General features: G+C 51.3%; 1 protein-coding gene and 1 pseudogene across 1 annotated transcript in view; both read left to right on the top strand.

The window, feature by feature from the left end:
- CNGB1 (cyclic nucleotide gated channel subunit beta 1) overlaps positions 1-16,179 on the top strand; it is a 46,905-nt gene that overhangs the window by 6,578 nt on the left and 24,148 nt on the right. Inside the window, exons 5-12 of the mRNA XM_033127997.1 lie at positions 1,186-1,443; positions 5,395-5,557; positions 8,579-8,686; positions 11,026-11,183; positions 12,293-12,448; positions 13,450-13,658; positions 14,721-14,771; positions 15,054-15,140. Coding sequence (XP_032983888.1) covers positions 1,186-1,443; positions 5,395-5,557; positions 8,579-8,686; positions 11,026-11,183; positions 12,293-12,448; positions 13,450-13,658; positions 14,721-14,771; positions 15,054-15,140 — 1,190 coding nt within the window. The remainder of the gene's footprint in view (positions 1-1,185; positions 1,444-5,394; positions 5,558-8,578; positions 8,687-11,025; positions 11,184-12,292; positions 12,449-13,449; positions 13,659-14,720; positions 14,772-15,053; positions 15,141-16,179) is intronic.
- On the top strand, positions 3,749-4,408 carry LOC117034742 (40S ribosomal protein S25-like; annotated as a pseudogene).

Below are 16,179 nucleotides of genomic sequence, written 5' to 3'. Positions count from 1 at the left end.
TGCGAAGAGCTCCAGGCTGGACCCAGCACAGGCACTTTGCTATTATTTATCACCGCCTCCGATCCTGAGACCCCAGGCACTGGAGGGACAGAGTCCAGGGTTGCTGAGGACATGTGGACACTAAGTGAGGAAGCAGTAATTGTACCATGATGCTTGTGTCCCAGCCGGCCAGGGATTGAGACGGGACTGGAGCCAGGTATCCTAAACCCGGCATCTTGAGCTTGTTTCCCATCTGGTCTTTGAAAAATATCCCCGTCAATTTCAACATGCATCTGTAGGAAACCTACTAAGTCTGCACCCACATAGATAGATAAGGCCAGGCTCACCTGGGTGCAGACTCGGGCTCCATGGGGCTGCTTCTGCCCCTTTCTCAGGTCATTTGGAAGCAGGTGGTCTGGGAACCACACTCTGAGAAACACTGAGGCACAGCCATTTTCTGCCACTACTCAAAAGTGTGGACCTAGAACCAGCAGGTTTGGTGTCACTGGGAGCTGGTTGGAAATGCAGAATCCCAGGCCCCATCCAGATCTGTTGAACCAGAATCTGCATTGCAACAAGACCCTTGGTGATTTGTCTACATATTAGTGTTTGAGAGGTGGTGGCTTTGAGCCCTGGTTCTCACACACGACCGCATATCGGAATCATTTGGGGATATTAAAATTCCTGGTGCCCAGCCTGATCCCAAACCGTTACATCAGAATCTCTGGGATGGGCCCCAGCATCAGACATTTCTAAACCTCCCCACGTGATTCTGTGTGCAGCCCATTTGGGAACCAGGGTCCTAGGAGAAGTTACTGCTTCTGTTTGAAGTGAAATTAGTTAAGCTCCGGGGTTTCTTTGGAATGGAAAATCCTACCACGCGAGGAAAGTTTGAGTCCTGAATCTGTGAGTCTAAGGGTCGGAGGAGTTCCGGGATCTTTGAATCTGATTTTTTGAGTCTGAGGTGAGAAATGCTACTGGTGGTTGGTTAGCAGAGAGAGCACAGGCACTGGGGGGCTCCGGGCTGTCCCTCAGAGCTGTAGGGCAGACCAGCCACATGACGTGGCGGTGTGTTCCAATAAACTCCAGGGACCAGCATGATGCTCCAGACGTTGGGTGTAGCTGCTGCAACTGCAGGTGGGCACCGGGCCGGAGCCCCACTTCCCCTGCCTCCCCCAACTCTGTGCTCCTCTGTGCCGTTCCCAGGGCCGCGCCTCTGCCTGAGACCCTCTGGCCCCAGCACCATGGCTAAACCAGGCCAGGATACGGAGCTGAATCGCCTGGTCCAGGACCAGCTGCCTGGCCAGGTGGCCCCCAGCCTGGCCCCCTCAAACCTGGTGGACCACCTCCCCAATGTGCCCCGCTACCCCCCAATCACCCGCATCCCTGTGCTCATCTCCCGGAGGACGGCCTTGTCCAACTCCAGCTTCGCCAAGGAGACCAGGAGCAGTGTCCGTCGCCTCGGTAGCGTGAGCTCAGCCACCCACATGCTCGCGCCGTGGTGTGTGCTTTGCATGGCTTGGGCTTTCCCTGCGTGGGAGCCATGGGCGTGGTGTGGGAGCATGGATCTTCCTCCTCTGCTGACCAAGGCCTTCATCGTGCTTTGTGGCGACTGAAGGGGTATTAGTTCCAGTCTCTCTGTGCCTAAAATTCCACAGTTAGCAATTCGTTTCTTTGGGTTAAACATTGCTTTCTTCAGATCGTCATTTTTCTATACCAGTAGTCATTCAGACCCCGGTTTAAACAAGTCACTCAGATCTCCAGGTCAAGAGGCTTGGGGCAGGGAGCTGGGCAGGGGAACCGCGGAGAGGAATGGAACAGAAGAAGAATGTGGAGATTCATTGCAGACAGACTCTTCTGATCTTGAGAGTTTGCTGGGAGCTGGAATTTCTGAGGACCGTTGATATCTGCCCTGAAAATTCCATTTCAGGAAAGGAGAGGCTCCCAGGTGCTGACAGGCAGACCAGGAGAAGAAACATATCCTCAGGGGCCAGTGCAGCCTGCCTGGATCCGTTTAATTGTGACAAGGTCCCCTCAGGGGCCTCTGGGCTCCTGCTGCTTGCTGCTGCCTGATGACAAAGTGCTCAGGAACACACTGGCACCTCTGGGCTAACCCCTGTCACTTTCTGCCTTACTCAAGCCAGGCCTGCCCACTTTCCCTCTTGATTTGATTGTTTATTTTTGAATGACACTGGGCAAGGTTGCCTCTGAGATCAGCAAGCAGGCAGAACTGAACATTTCATGAGACAAGATCCACTGTTACCTTCTCTCCTCTTCCTGGCTTGGCGTGGGCGCAGAGTGGGGGTGAGGTGGCACACCGCATCCCCACGATGAAGGAGGACACCCAGGGTCAGTGTTCAGGGCAAGCCCAAAATCCACTCACTCCAAAGGGTCCCCCCACCCGCCCCGACTTCCACCCCAATGTCACTCTATTTGTGCTATAGTCTGTACCAATTCAGTTTTATTTGCTTACTAGTTTTGGTTCCGTGGATTCGCTTTGTAAATTTAATTCAGTGTATTCAAACAAGAAACTCGACATTACCATTAAAATGAGAAACCAGCATGACTTGCCATCAACAAGAGGCAGAAATAGAAGTAACCACAAGTACACTGAAAACCAAGTCGTGCTGTTAGTGTCTAGTGAAATATGACGGCAGCCGAAGGCTCACCGCTGGGGCCCGCTCTCTCAGCCACAGACGGGGAGTAGGGAGAGGCAGAGGGGTGTTGAGGCCCCGGCAGCACTCACCTGACTCTCCTTCTCTGGGCACTCAGGATCTACAGAAAGTTGAAATGGAAGGAATATTTTCATTATATGCTGTGCTTTACCTGGTCTGTGCCGTCTAACGTCATCTTGGGTCGTCCCTGGTCCTAGGGAGCCCCACACTTTGAAAAATATTCCCAGTGACACATTGGGACAGGGGACTGAACCGGCTGTGGGGTGACACTCAATGATTTTAGATGCTGCAGACAAGGCGATGACAGCGCATAGGAAGACCATTAACCCCATTTCAATGATGCCGCTTGGCACCCAGTGAGGTTTCGTTTAAACAGCCGCTTCTGTGTGTGCTGGTCCCCAACCTCAGGATGGGGTAAGAGTTTAAGCTCTGGAGCCAGGCTTATCCTGCCTGGCACCAAATCCTGCCTCTGCTGCAGGTTTCTGAACCTCTCTGTGCTTCAGTTTCCTTTTCCACAAAATGGGGACAACGTAACAATAACCTAACAGAGCGGCCAGGAGGAGTCAAAGAATGAATGTCTATAAAGCTCTTACAGTTTAGTAAAACAAATGCCTGACAGACACATAGGAAGTGCTTAACAGTAAACATTATTATTCTCTAAACCAATTTAATCATGACTATTATTCTTTATGTTCTTAACAATATTATTGTTGTTCTATAATTCAATATAATATCAACCAATATAATTTCTACTGTGAGTTCCCAATCTCCCAAGTTGGTAGGACACGAAACACCAGGCCTAGGCGTTTTCTCTCCTCCCCTGGGGCGATCGGGTTTGCAGGGTCTTACTCAGGGCATTGGGGAGCATCTGCTCCCTCCCAGGCTCCCTGAGGCAGACTGGATGGGGAGGCCAGGGTACTTTCTGTTGCCTGGCGGTCACGCTGGGGGGCATTGTGGGGCCCTGAGCACTTTGAGAGTCCTGGCTGACTCCATGCCCCCCCGCCCCTTACCTCCAGCTCACCTCTCCAGGAAGCAGGGTGAGGTCCCCTCTGCTCACGCTTTCTCCTGCTTTTCGTAGCCTGGGGCATCTCTTGTTAGTTTGACAAAACTTCTTCAGTTTTTAAAAACTTCTCAATTCCTGCTCATCCTCTTCTCCTGGGAGCCCAGGGCCTGGTAAAACAAATGCCCTGAAGTCTCAAGGCCTGCTCAGGTTCTCTCCACCAAACTCCACAAAGTACTGGCTGTCCCCATGGTGGCCATTTAAAAAGAGAAGTCACATAGGACATCTTAGCGAGGCAGCAGTGGTAGCATCTGCTTTCCGAGCTTCACTATGCCGCCCATGGACGACAAGAAGAACAAAGGTGCCGAAAAGTCGGCCAAGGAAGAACAAGCCCCAGCGAACACACCTGGGGGCAAGGCCAGAAAGAAGACGTGGTCCAACGGCCATGTTTGGGACAAGCTCAGGAACCGAGTCGTGTGTGACAAAGCGACATATGACCAGCTCTGTGAGGAAGTTCCCAACTAGAAACGTATAACCCCAGCTGTTGTCTCTGAGAGATGGAAGCCCCGTAGTTCCTCGGCCAGCTCCCTTCAGGAGCTCCTTACTACAGGGCTTATTGAACTAGTTTCAAAGCCAAGAGCTCAAGTCGTTTCCACCAGAAACACCACGGGTGGGGGTGCCCCAGCTGCTGATGAAGATGCATGAACAACAGGTCCCACCAACTGCACATTTTGAAAAATGAAACTGTATTAAATCAAAGAAAAATAAAGGCACATATCCCCCTGTTTCCAAATGCTTCCCCTCCCCATTCAGGGGATGTACGCCTGCCTTGCTGGTACCCAGGTCTGCACCTGGCTGCTACGGGAAGGTCCTGCCCACGTGTGCCTGGGAGTCGGGGCACCATCTGAGCCCCTCGGCACCCTCCGAGCTCCGCCTCGGGGCAGACCTGCCCCACAGTCCCTGGCAAAGATAATGAAGCCTGAAGTAGGGCCACACCCAGGCTTCCTAGGGAGGACCCGATTCTTGAGATGGCAGATGCGGCCCTGGGCCTCTCAGAGGTTGGGAGAGGGGTTGGGTTAATGAATTTTGGCATGCACAAAAACAAGGAAATACCAAAACAGGGACCCAAACGTGGGTAACACACACTACAAAGGCAACTATTCCTCTTGACTAGAGGAAACTTCCAAATGTCTCCATCTGAGGCCCTTTAAGAGTGTGAGGCCATGTACCTTCTTGCCCCTGCCCTCTGGCCTGGGAAAGTATCATCACCCCTACCTTGGATGGGGAAACTGGGTTCAAGGGAGGGGAAGCAGCTGATACAGGTTGTGCTAGGCCAGGTCCTAGGACTTGGGACCTCCAGGCTCCCCATGCCCTCTGAGGACCCCAGGGTACCCCCTTCCCCAAGCTTGAGTCCTTAATGCTTCTTCAGACCCAGGGAAAACAGGTGGTGTTTCAGAGACCTGGACTCCAGGCTGTGTCTAGGTGCTCCAGTGGCTTCTATGGCATCATCGCTTCTTTTGTGGTTCCTGGACTGGTGGCTGGGGTGACATGGTCCTCAGAGGCCACCGGGCTCTGCATTCTTGCACCCCCTGCATGGAGCTCTCCTGTGGGCCCCATTGGGAGGTGAGGCTGCCAGAGGCTGCTCCAAACATCCTTTCTGTGTCTTCCTTGAAGAACACCAAGGCCCCCGGGACCTGGCTTCTCTCTCTCTCTGACTGGCCTCTTCTTCCTCTCCCCAAGTGCCTGCCACGAAAGAGCACCCAGAAGTGCAGGTGGAATATGCTGATGCTGACAGCCTCCCCCTCATCGTGGAGGACAACCCACCCTCACCCCAGCTGCCACCACCTTCTCCTGCCAAAGCTGACACCCTCACGGTCCCGGGATCCACCGAGGGGACCCACAGGTTAACTTTTACGCTTCTCCTGGGCTTTTCACAGCACTGTGTCACCTGCCCATTTGGCAGATGAGGAGACTGAGGCCAGAGAGGGAAAGCAGTTGGCCCAAGGTCACTCAGCGAGTTGGTGTTAGAGTGGGAACTAAGCATCCCTTGCTGTTTCTCCTAGTTCCTGGCATAGGGCTCTATAGAGAACTGTCCAGGGAAGCCCTGTCCCAGATACCCTCAGCTGTCTGTTAGAAGGGGGTAATAAATGTGGCGAGGCTAAATTCTAACACCACCCCTGTTTTATTATTAAATAATGCAGTGGAAATACCAAAGAACGCTAGAAAAATAACCATCTATAGTCTCATCACCTTAGGTGGTGTTTTTATTTTTCTGTTTTCTCTTTCATTCATTGATGGTGGGCCCATGCTTTTGTGTGGTTTTAATTGAAGGAGTGATTTGGATCGCATCTCGTTTGAGACCACGTCTCATTCAGTGATCCCTTTTGTATATTGCTGGGCTGTCTCCTGAACACACATTTATGATTGTGTGACGTTCTTCCAGTTCCATGTGCCAGAATGGACTTAAATCCCCTCTTATTGGTCACTGTCCATAATCGTGCTGTGAACAGCTCTTTGGTCTTCTGCTCTCTGTCCTTAGGATCCTTTCTCAAGAGTGGGATTCTTGGTCAAGGTTGCACGCATTTTTATGCCTCTTGAGATCAATTTGTTGCTGCGTGGTTAGAGTTGGTTTTGGGCGACCTGAGCCAGGTCCTGCATACAGCTGTAGGCAGACTGCGAAGTACAGCACAGTGTTTTGTGAATGACTATATTTAAGCTAAAGAGGAGCTACCAACGCTTCTCCCGCACTGGCTGGATTGAGAGATGATTCTTTTTCCTTGATTAATTTTTGCTCTCATCCATGGGTCCTTGAGTAATTTCTCAGCAGAGGCCAGGAGCCTTCCAGAATGGAGATGGCTAGATGTGACAAGCAGGGGACTCTCAGAATTTAAAAGTAGAAGAGTCATAATCTTACCCAGCCTCAGAACACAGATCACAGCTCCATCAGTCCTCATGTTTAATTCACTGAATTACACGCAGAACACAGACAGCAGAAGAAATGGTGCCACGATAGTTGGAGACATCTGGTCTACCTCTTTCTGTTCTCTTTATAAGGATAGGGAAACTGTACAGGATGGGTTGGGGTGGATATTAGGGGGTTGGGGGGGCGCCTAAGATCACTTGGAACTAGAATCCAGGCCTCCTGCCTTCTGCTTATGGGCCGGGCCTGTGAGGTTCCTCTTATCTCTGTCATTCATTCATTCATTCATTCACTCATTTTTTTCATCTGCAAACATTCACTGAACGTCTTTCATGTGCCAGGCTCTGCTCTGGGTGCTGGGGATGCATCAAGGAGAAGCCTGACCCGGGCCTGCCCTTATGGAACGGACATGCTAGTGGGGCTGAGATAGACAATGACCAAGTAATCAAACAAACAAAGAAGACTATTCCAGAGGGTGCTAAGTAGAATGTGATTGCGAGAAACTGGGGGAGCCTCTGCCTGAGCTGGGCCCTGAGAGCGGAGAATTCTGATGCCCGATGGGGAGGCCGGTGGGGCTGCCTGTGGTCAGGGATGGAATGAGCATTGGAGGCAATGGATGGGAGCAGAAAAGCCACCAAAACCACAGGCTCTGACAGAGGGGCACGTGGGCACGGCCCTTCTCACAGCTGAAGGCTGTGCTTTGGAGTGAATCCCAGCTCAGCGCTTACCAGACAGAAGGCTCAAGGCAAGTCATTTAACCTTCCAAGGCCTCCATTTTCCCAGTGTATGATGGGACACACCACCTGTCTATCAGGATTGTCGTGAAAACTGAACCAGTTACTGCACATGTGGTGCTGAGCACGGGGCCAGGTCCTAGGAAGTGCTGGGGGCGCTGGCTGCTGATGTAGTTCTGCTCACTGTTCTCAGGGCAGCATGTGCTCTCCAGGCTTGGGAGAGGGCACCGGGCTGGGCACAGGGGGACTGAGTTTGGTCCCAGGTGTGGGACTTTGACCCCATTCTTCTTGTGTGTATGACCGTCCTGTTAATTAGAATGTGAAAGAGATGAATCCATGAATTTTGCTCTCCTAGGTGAGTTGGCAGAAGGTAATAGGATAGTTTCAGAGCCTTCTGGAATAAAGCAAATGCTTCCCATGCCTCCTACTGTGTCCCTCTAGAAGCCCTACTGGTAGAATCCAGAGTCACGGGGTTGAGGATGAAAGAATCCCAGGTGGATTCCAACATAGACACCACCAGCCTAAACACCAGTGTCTCCATGGCAGACTGGGACGGAGTGACAGGGGATAATTTAGTCTTCATTCCTCAGGTAGGGAACCTGGGGCTCCAGGTGGGGATGGGCTTGTCCCAGGTCCTACCATAAACTAGAAACTGCACTCCATGGCCCATGGACAGTTACTTTTCTACCTGGTGCACATCTGCAAAGGGAAGGAGGCTGACCTTCCAGAAGATGGAATGGGAGCCCCCAGCAATTCATGGGAGCTGAGAGCGTGGTGTGATAGAGAATGGAGTGGGGTGAGATGGGGAGGCCAGTGGCTTTAGACTAGACTCGGAGGGGAAAGGGAGAAGGACTCTTAAGCTGAGGCCTGACTGAGTGATAAGTATCTGATCGAATTGGGCAGGTTTAGTCCTATTTTACAGAATAGGAAACTGAGGTGGCTCAGAGTTTCAGTAACTTGCCAAGGTCGTGTACTGGTAAGAGGCAGGGCTGGATGCAAACTCAGGTTTGCCTGAGACCGTGTCAGTGCTGTGACTTTTATGCCAGGCCATTGAACAGATGTGGAGACTGAGGTCCACAGAGTGGCTGTGTCCCTCCCTTCTCCCTTTTTGTCTCCCTACAGGCAAGTGATGACCCTTAGGCAGCACCATCCCCTATCCCATCCCCTACCCAGGATTTGGCTCTGAGTGATCTGCAGGGGTCAAAGTTGGCTCACTTTCCCCAGGGCCCCTGCTCTCGCTGAAGGCCCCTCCACGCCTGTGTCCTTACAGGAGGAGGCTGCCCTCCCAAGATGATGAAGCTGAAGAGCTAAAGGTGCTGTCACCAGCTGAGAGCCCTGTCGTCGCCTGGTCGGACACCCCCACCCCACAGGGCACTGAGTGAGTGGGGACAGCCTCTGGGATCTCAGAGAGTCAGAAGGCTGGGTGGGGATGGGTGAGTGAGAGGAAGGAGTGTGGGGGGAGCATGGATGTTTTTAAAACCAACCACAAGGCTGACTCTGCTAGTGGCTTCTGGGCAGTGAGGCAGGGCTGGGTCTCCTGCCCAGGCTGCTTCTGGCTGTCCTGGGAGTTCTACAAAACCTGCAGAAAGGGCTCATTCACCCTCTGGATCGAGCTGTGTGCATGACATGCAGTATTCAGAGGAGGAGGCGTCTCTGTGCAAAGGCTCTGTTGTAAAGGAGAGGCTGAGGGGAGCCACAGGCAGGGGTTGGCTCCTAGCCCTGAACCCCTAAAAGAGTCAATGGGGAGAGGATGGACCATGAGGATATCCAGGGGGCCCCAATCTGGGGAGCTTGTTAAAAATACAGACACCTGGGCCCCCCCAGACCTGCTGGATCAGGAGCTCAGACAGTGGGCCCTGGGGAATCCATCTTTCCAAGCTCCCCAGGTGAGCTGATGCAGCTGGCGTGTGGAACAATGTTTAGAGGCCACTCACTGCGAGGGCGTTGGGACCTGTGTCTCTGACATCTAACTGTCCCAAGGGCTGGGCCAATGGGAGATGTTTTCCTGAAGAGTTTGCCTGAGTAGCCGAGTTGATGGTGAGTCCCCCCCACCCCACCCCCGGGCTCTGGTGTGGGGTCTCCACCCTGCTCTCAGCCACAGCTCCTGGAGTAGCCACGGGACACTCTGGGCTTTCCTTCCAGTCTTTTCTTTCTATACATAACTTTTGGAATTTATGTTTAATGGAGTTATGGAAAGTTCAGAATAGTTAAAGAAGCAATTAAAAAGAAAACCAACCCAAACCGCACCCACACTCCAATGGTCCGTTTCATCAGACAGTGGACTCACATCTGATGCGTAGGGTAAAGATAGGACTAGGGCTTAGTATCAGGAAATAAGGCAGAAATCAGTCGTAAGAATAAAAGTTACCCTTAGAAACTCTCAGGGAGGTGAATAGGGAGACCCGTGTATTAGCGAGGTAGGCTAAGCTGCTGCAACATTTAGGCCCCAAAGATTCAGTGGCTGAAGGAGCAAGAAGATGTCACATATGTCATAGTCATGTCACTCGCTGAGTGTTTCGGGTCAGTGGAAGGCTCTGCTCCATGCAGTTGCTTAGGGACCCAGCTGACAGAGGCTCTATCACCTTCGTATGGCTCCCCAGATCCTGCTGGTCACCATAGAAAGGGAGAATGCCAGGCCACTCTTGGATGACGAGACCTGGACTAGCATGGAGTGTATCTACTCATGTTCTACTGGTAAGAGCTTGTGTGGCTGCAGCCAGGAAACGTCGTCACTGGGCGTCTACATCCCAGCGACTACGCCCCACAGGAGATAATGGATGTGGTGAGCCGCTCATGTCCCCACCACGCCCAAGCTCCATCTCTCTTTAGGATCCTCGCATTGATTGTTTCCAGCCTGGCTTCCTCAACTGACTCTGAGCACAAGAGGAGTAGCTGGCTTGAGGTTCGGTGACTCAACATATAAAAAAAAGATAGATCTGAAAACACCAGTGTGACACTCAGCTCAGCGAGATGATCACAGTGAGGCCACTCAGAGGAGAGTCCATTCACATGGCCCGTGTCACCTTACCCGGGGCACTCAGCTCAGGCTGCGTGGGGCGTCAGGCAGACTGTCTCTTTCTCTCTCTCTCTCTCTCTTTCTCTCTCTCTCTCTCTCTCGCTCGCTTTGAGTGCATACCATTTAAATTTTTTGTTTTTGCGATTAAAGTTTATTGGGGTGACAATTGTCAGTAAAGTTACATAGATTTCAGGTGTACTACATCACCTATATCTCCCATTGTGTGTTCACCACCCAGAGTCAGTTCTCCTTCCATCACCATAGATTGGAGGTTTAAATTTCTATACATAAAAAAGATGTATAATGTATCTGCCCTGTTTTTTCCACCAGCTATTTCTGAAACCTAAAAAAGTAGCCCTGTCCCCTCTCTAATCTGTCCCAGACACGTATCTCACGTGAACCCCAAACTGGAACTAACAGCCCTGAACTGAGGTTCCTCCTAAATCACAAGTGGAAGCAAAGAAGTTTCAGATCTGCCCATCTGGATTAGTGCCTGCGTGGTACATTTTCTAAAAGCTGGGTCCCCGGGTGTTATCTGCAGACCGAATGTCCTCCTAGGGGATATTAAAGTAGGTTTAACAAAAACTGGAGCAGAATTCACGTCCTTCAGGCCAGGGGGGGTACAGATGCTGTTCAGCTCTTCCCTGGGGGCACGAGGTGCCTTCCCACTCAGCCCGCTCACCTTTGGGTGGTGTTTCCAGTGGCCAGGACCGGGCATCCTCCTCTGCCAGCCAGAACAGTACCATCATCAATGACCGGCTCCAGGAGCTGGTGAAGCTTTTCAAGGAGCGGACGGAGAAGGTGAAGGAGAAGCTCATCGATCCTGATGTCACGTCTGACGAGGAGAGCCCTAAGCCCTGTGAGTCCAGAGCTGAGGATGGCCCGCCCAGCCAGGAGGGGGATGGGGACCAGAAAGCCCCCTGTCAACTCATGGTCAGGGTGGCCCCCCAAGGAAATGGCTGAGGTGCTTGAGATAAGCTCAGATCCCCACTCTCTGGATTTTGGGGTTCCCATATGTATGGGTTTAGCAGTATACCCAGAGTGGGGAGTTTGAATCTCTGACCAATGATCCAGTTGTACTTGGCTCCCCCTCTTATAGGGCAAGTATCCTCATTGACCCTTCTGCCTTTTTCCCCACTGGCAGGCAGGTGGTCCACCCTGGGTGTAGCTTGTGGTCTCACACTCAGATGGTGTCCATAACCCACTCTAGAACTACACAGTTTTATTTTTCAGAGGCCTCAGTTGCAAAGTTCTTATGAGGCTATCTGAAAGTTTTCTGCTCTCAAGGCACCAGGAGGAAATAAGAAATGTGCTCTGTTGTAGTGGGGGATGGGTTCTAGGTCTTTTCAAAGGAGACAAGCCCGTCCCCACCTTAGAACTTACGATGCCAATAATGAACCTCGCAGAGCCTGACTTCACAATCCTAAAGCAAGAAATAGCCGTATTGAACCTATAAGAGCCAACCTCTTGGTCACCAGTATCACCGTAGAGGCACAGGGAGGCTGTAGTCCCATTCAGCATCTTGTTTTAGAGACTAAGGAGCTGAGATTTCTGTGCTGAGAAAGCTGGAGCAATGTTTCCCTAATTTCTGACCCTGAGTGGCAGAAATCCTGAGTGTGAAATGCTTCCAGCCCTCAGAGAAGACCAAAGCTATCCAAACACAGACACACAAGCGAACACTTAACTGGGACATCCAACTTGCTCAGAAACACTTCATTTTCAGCAGTTCCAGATTGATAGCCAGGAAGGGTTTGTAGACAGGGGCCCAGGTGACTGTTAGTGTGGGAGCTGTGGGGTTTGCTCCAAGAGAACACCCTGGTTTCTGCACACACAGCTTGTAGCAGGTTCTGGGATGGTGCCAGAGTCTCCTCAGCTTCGGGTCCGGGGTCTGTGGTTGGGAGCCTTCTCTCTGCATCCTGTACCTGAGCCTCAGAGCGGGGTCGGATGGTCACCAGTGTTATCCCATAGCCCCAGCCAAGAAAGCCCCAGAGCCGGCCCCGGACACAAAGCCTGCTGAGCGGGGGCAGGCCGAGGAGGAGCATTATTGTGACATGCTCTGCTGCAAGTTCAAAAGCCGCCCCTGGAAGAAGTACCAGTTCCCCCAGAGCATCGACCCGCTGACCAGTGAGTCCTGGGGGGGGCAATGGGCATTGCTACCATGTAATATGAGAGGGCAAGAGACTGGGAGGGGAATGGACGGGCAGTGCAAGAGGTGGCCTGGGAAGCCACGGACAGCCAAGGTTCCTGACCCCAAAACAAACAAAACACCTCTGGAATCAGAATATAAGATCAAATCCATCTTACAGACAAGGGAACTAAGGCACAGAGAAGTTAACGAGTCTAAAGACATAAAACAGCGTAGTGGCAGACCCAGGACTCGGACTCCTGACTCTTGGCAAAGTCTTTCTACTCTGCTCTGCTGGCTCCTTCTTGGAGCTGCTGCTCTCAGCAGAAAAGGGAAGAAGTTCTTTCAATATCTAAAGTGAATTCCCTCTCACTTCCCTTGTAGCCCATTTTATACGCCTCAAGAATAACAACCTTTCATATGTGCACAGTACTTTACAGTTCACAAAGGATCTCCCTGCCTTTTTTATCTGACCTCCGCTTGTGACTTCTTGGAGGAGAGTAGAGCAGGTGCCCGAGATAGACTTTCCTAAGTTTATACAAAAAGTCATTTAGGGGACAGAACTCCAACCCCGGTGTCCACTGGGCCTCTAAAATGACCCTATGGTATCCATCCGTCTGTCCATCCTTCTATATATCCATCTATCCATCTTCTATGCATTATTTACTATTGTGTAAGTAAGCCTTTCCTACTAAGTCAGGAAATAGATTTTTGGAAAAATTTCAACAAGAATGAAAGCAACAGGGTTTTCTAGTTAGCTATTATCTAATAATGCCCCCATGTCCCCGCCTCAGGATGCTCTGATTTATTAGGGCCTAACTGTGATTTATTTTTAAATCAAAGATAGTTTTACACCACCACCACCCCCAAGTGACAGAAATGTCACATATAGTGCTTACAGGAAAGTACAGACAGACGAGTGGAAAAAAGAAAGCTCCCTGGTGAGGAGCCCTTCTCCAGCTGATGTTCTAGCATGTTCCTGCCCCTCCCTTCCGCACAGACCTGATGTACATCCTGTGGCTGTTCTTTGTGGTGATGGCCTGGAGCTGGAACTGCTGGCTGATTCCTGTGCGTTGGGCCTTTCCCTACCAGACGCCAGACAACATCCACCTCTGGCTGCTGATGGATTACCTGTGCGACCTCATCTACTTCCTGGACATCACGGTGTTCCAGATACGCCTGCAGTTTGTCAAAGGAGGGGACATCATTGTGAGTCACAGCCAGGTGGAGGGCGTGACTGGGGGCAGACTCTGCAGCCAGAGCCTTCAGGGGACCAAACCCTGATGCTTCAATAGACAACAAGATAAACGAACAAGGAAATCTTGGAAATATCTGCCCTTGCTTGTTCAACAACATGGTTATTTATTTTGCACACCTTTGATATATTCAAATTACATGCATCAAATACTGCTTATGGGTGAAATGGTTCCTGGATCACTTGATGGAATTAGAGATGGAGAAGTGGTCCAGAGAATGCCCTTTAGCACAGGCAGACCTGGTTCAAATGCCAGCTTTACCACGACTAGCTGTATCACCTCTCTGAGTCTCAGTTTCCGCATCTGTAAAGTGGGGATAGTAATTATTCCCTCATAGCATCACTGTGAGGATTGACTGAGGTGATGCATGCAGAGTGCTCAGCACAGGTAACTGCTGGCAATCGACATTTCCTGGGGGTCCTGCAAAGAGCATGATACTTGGACCAGTTGGAGACCCCGTGCTCTGGTGTAGACCCTACTTACCAGAAAAGGGACTGAAGTCCTGATTTGGGACTTGACAGAAGCAGGAGGCATGGTTCCTATCTCCCTGTGCAGGTCACTTTTCAAAATTCCACACTGGCAGCACCTGCTCCTCTGTGTGCACACAAGTTGAGGTTGTGCCTTTAAAACAATTTAGAAGAAAAAGCATTTCCTGGGCAACCTCTCTCCTGGTCTGATCAGAGCCATGCCAGTTCCTTAGTAAATAAGGTGGCGAATGGGTCCGGTAAGACCAACATGCTGAGAAAATGAGCTCAGTAGCCTTGCCTTCCATCCCAGAAGTTGGAATCTAGCTGGGTGACCTTGGACAGCACCCGCCCCGCTGGGGGCTTGACCTTCCCACCTATAGATGGTGAGGCTTTCACCAGAGCTCAGCTGGTCCTTTGGGCTCTCTTCCATGGGGCTGTTACTCTGGCAGGAAAGTAGAGGGTGTCTGGGGATTTCCATCGTTGCTCCCATGGGATTAAAGGATTAAGCTCTCAGGCCATTTCACGGTCATTATTCCATTTTCTTCTAGACGGACAAAAAAGAGATGCGCAATAACTACCTGAAATCTCCCCGCTTTAAGGTGTGTGCCAGGGATGCAAGTGTCCACAGGGTCTTGGAAGGTTGTATCTCAGGGGACCTTGGGTGCCTTGGGGCCAGGTGTGGTGTGGTTCCCCCAGGACTGGCACAGGTTGGGCAGTCAAACAGAGGCCTGTGGGTGGGAAGCTTTCTGCTCTCGTTTTAGGCCCTCCTGGGGCATTCTGAGCTCACCTGTCTACTGAAGGTAGAGGCCCACTCACACACCCTGTCCCACAACCCTGGGGTTTCCTGTTTTACACACTGTGATGTCCCACTGGGATTTCAGATGGATGTGCTCTGCTTGCTGCCTTTGGACTTTTTCTACTTGAAACTCGGCATGAAGCCCCTTCTGCGCTTGCCGCGCTGTCTGAAGGTAAGATGAGTGGGCTTCCCCCTCCAAGCCTTTACCTGCTCTGCACCAGCACTGGCACATTCATTTCTGCCCTGAGCTGCACTGGGAAGTGAGGGGCATCAGGGAGGGGGTCCCAAGGGGAGATGCAAATTCCTTATAATTGTTAGCACTTCTTAGTGGTGCCCTGTGTTAGGTATTGTTCTGGAAGCTTTACAGGTGCCATGTGAATGTTGGTAGTACCAGCATTTTACAAAGGAGAAGTCTGAGGCACAGACAGGTTAAGTAACTTGCCCAAGGTCACACAGGTAGAGTCTGCCTTTGAATCCAGACAGTCTGTTTCCACTGTCTATGCTTTCAGTAATTGTAGAGACTCCTCAGAGGGACTTCTACTTTCTGTTGGACTCCATCGTAATGGTGGTTTCTCCAAGATGGAGAAACTGAGACTTGGAAAGCTTGGGTGGCTTGCTCAAGGTCACAGGAGCCAGGAAGTGCTGCGGATGGATTTGAATGTACAGCCCAACAACTGTTTCATTGTTGGTGGTTGCTCAGTGTCATCACGGCCATTCTTCCTGCCGCGAGGGCAGAGCTAGTGTCCCTGGTGTGACCGGTGTGGACAGGCTGATCAGAGCACTCAGGATCCTCCAAATGGATTTTTCTGGAAGACCAATTAAACTCATCTCTCTTCTTACATGATGGCTGATGTCTCTTCCCCAAAATGGCAATGAGGGAATTTGCGAAAGAGACAAAGGCAATCTCCTTAATAAACCCAGAGAAACAGGGCAGCAGAAAGTAGGAAGAATGCAAGTATCCTGCTGGAATTGAGCATGGGCCCTGCTGCTGAGCTTCCTGGCTGCCAAGACGAAAGAGGAAACTGGAAGCGTCACCAGTCTTATCTGACAGGTGCCAGCTTCCTGGGTGCTGCTGAGATTGCTTTAGAGCCAAACATCAGAGTGGGGAAGGTTGATCCATAGCCCAACTTCCACCCCAGATGCAGAGGTGAGACCCGTATCTTGGTTCACGTGGAGGTAGTGAGTGTGTATCACTCACACACCTAATGTTT

The sequence above is a fragment of the Rhinolophus ferrumequinum genome, chromosome 15 (assembly GCF_004115265.2).
Source record: "Rhinolophus ferrumequinum isolate MPI-CBG mRhiFer1 chromosome 15, mRhiFer1_v1.p, whole genome shotgun sequence".
Classification (NCBI taxonomy): domain Eukaryota; kingdom Metazoa; phylum Chordata; class Mammalia; order Chiroptera; family Rhinolophidae; genus Rhinolophus; species Rhinolophus ferrumequinum.
This window is presented reverse-complemented; position numbering and strand designations above follow the sequence as displayed.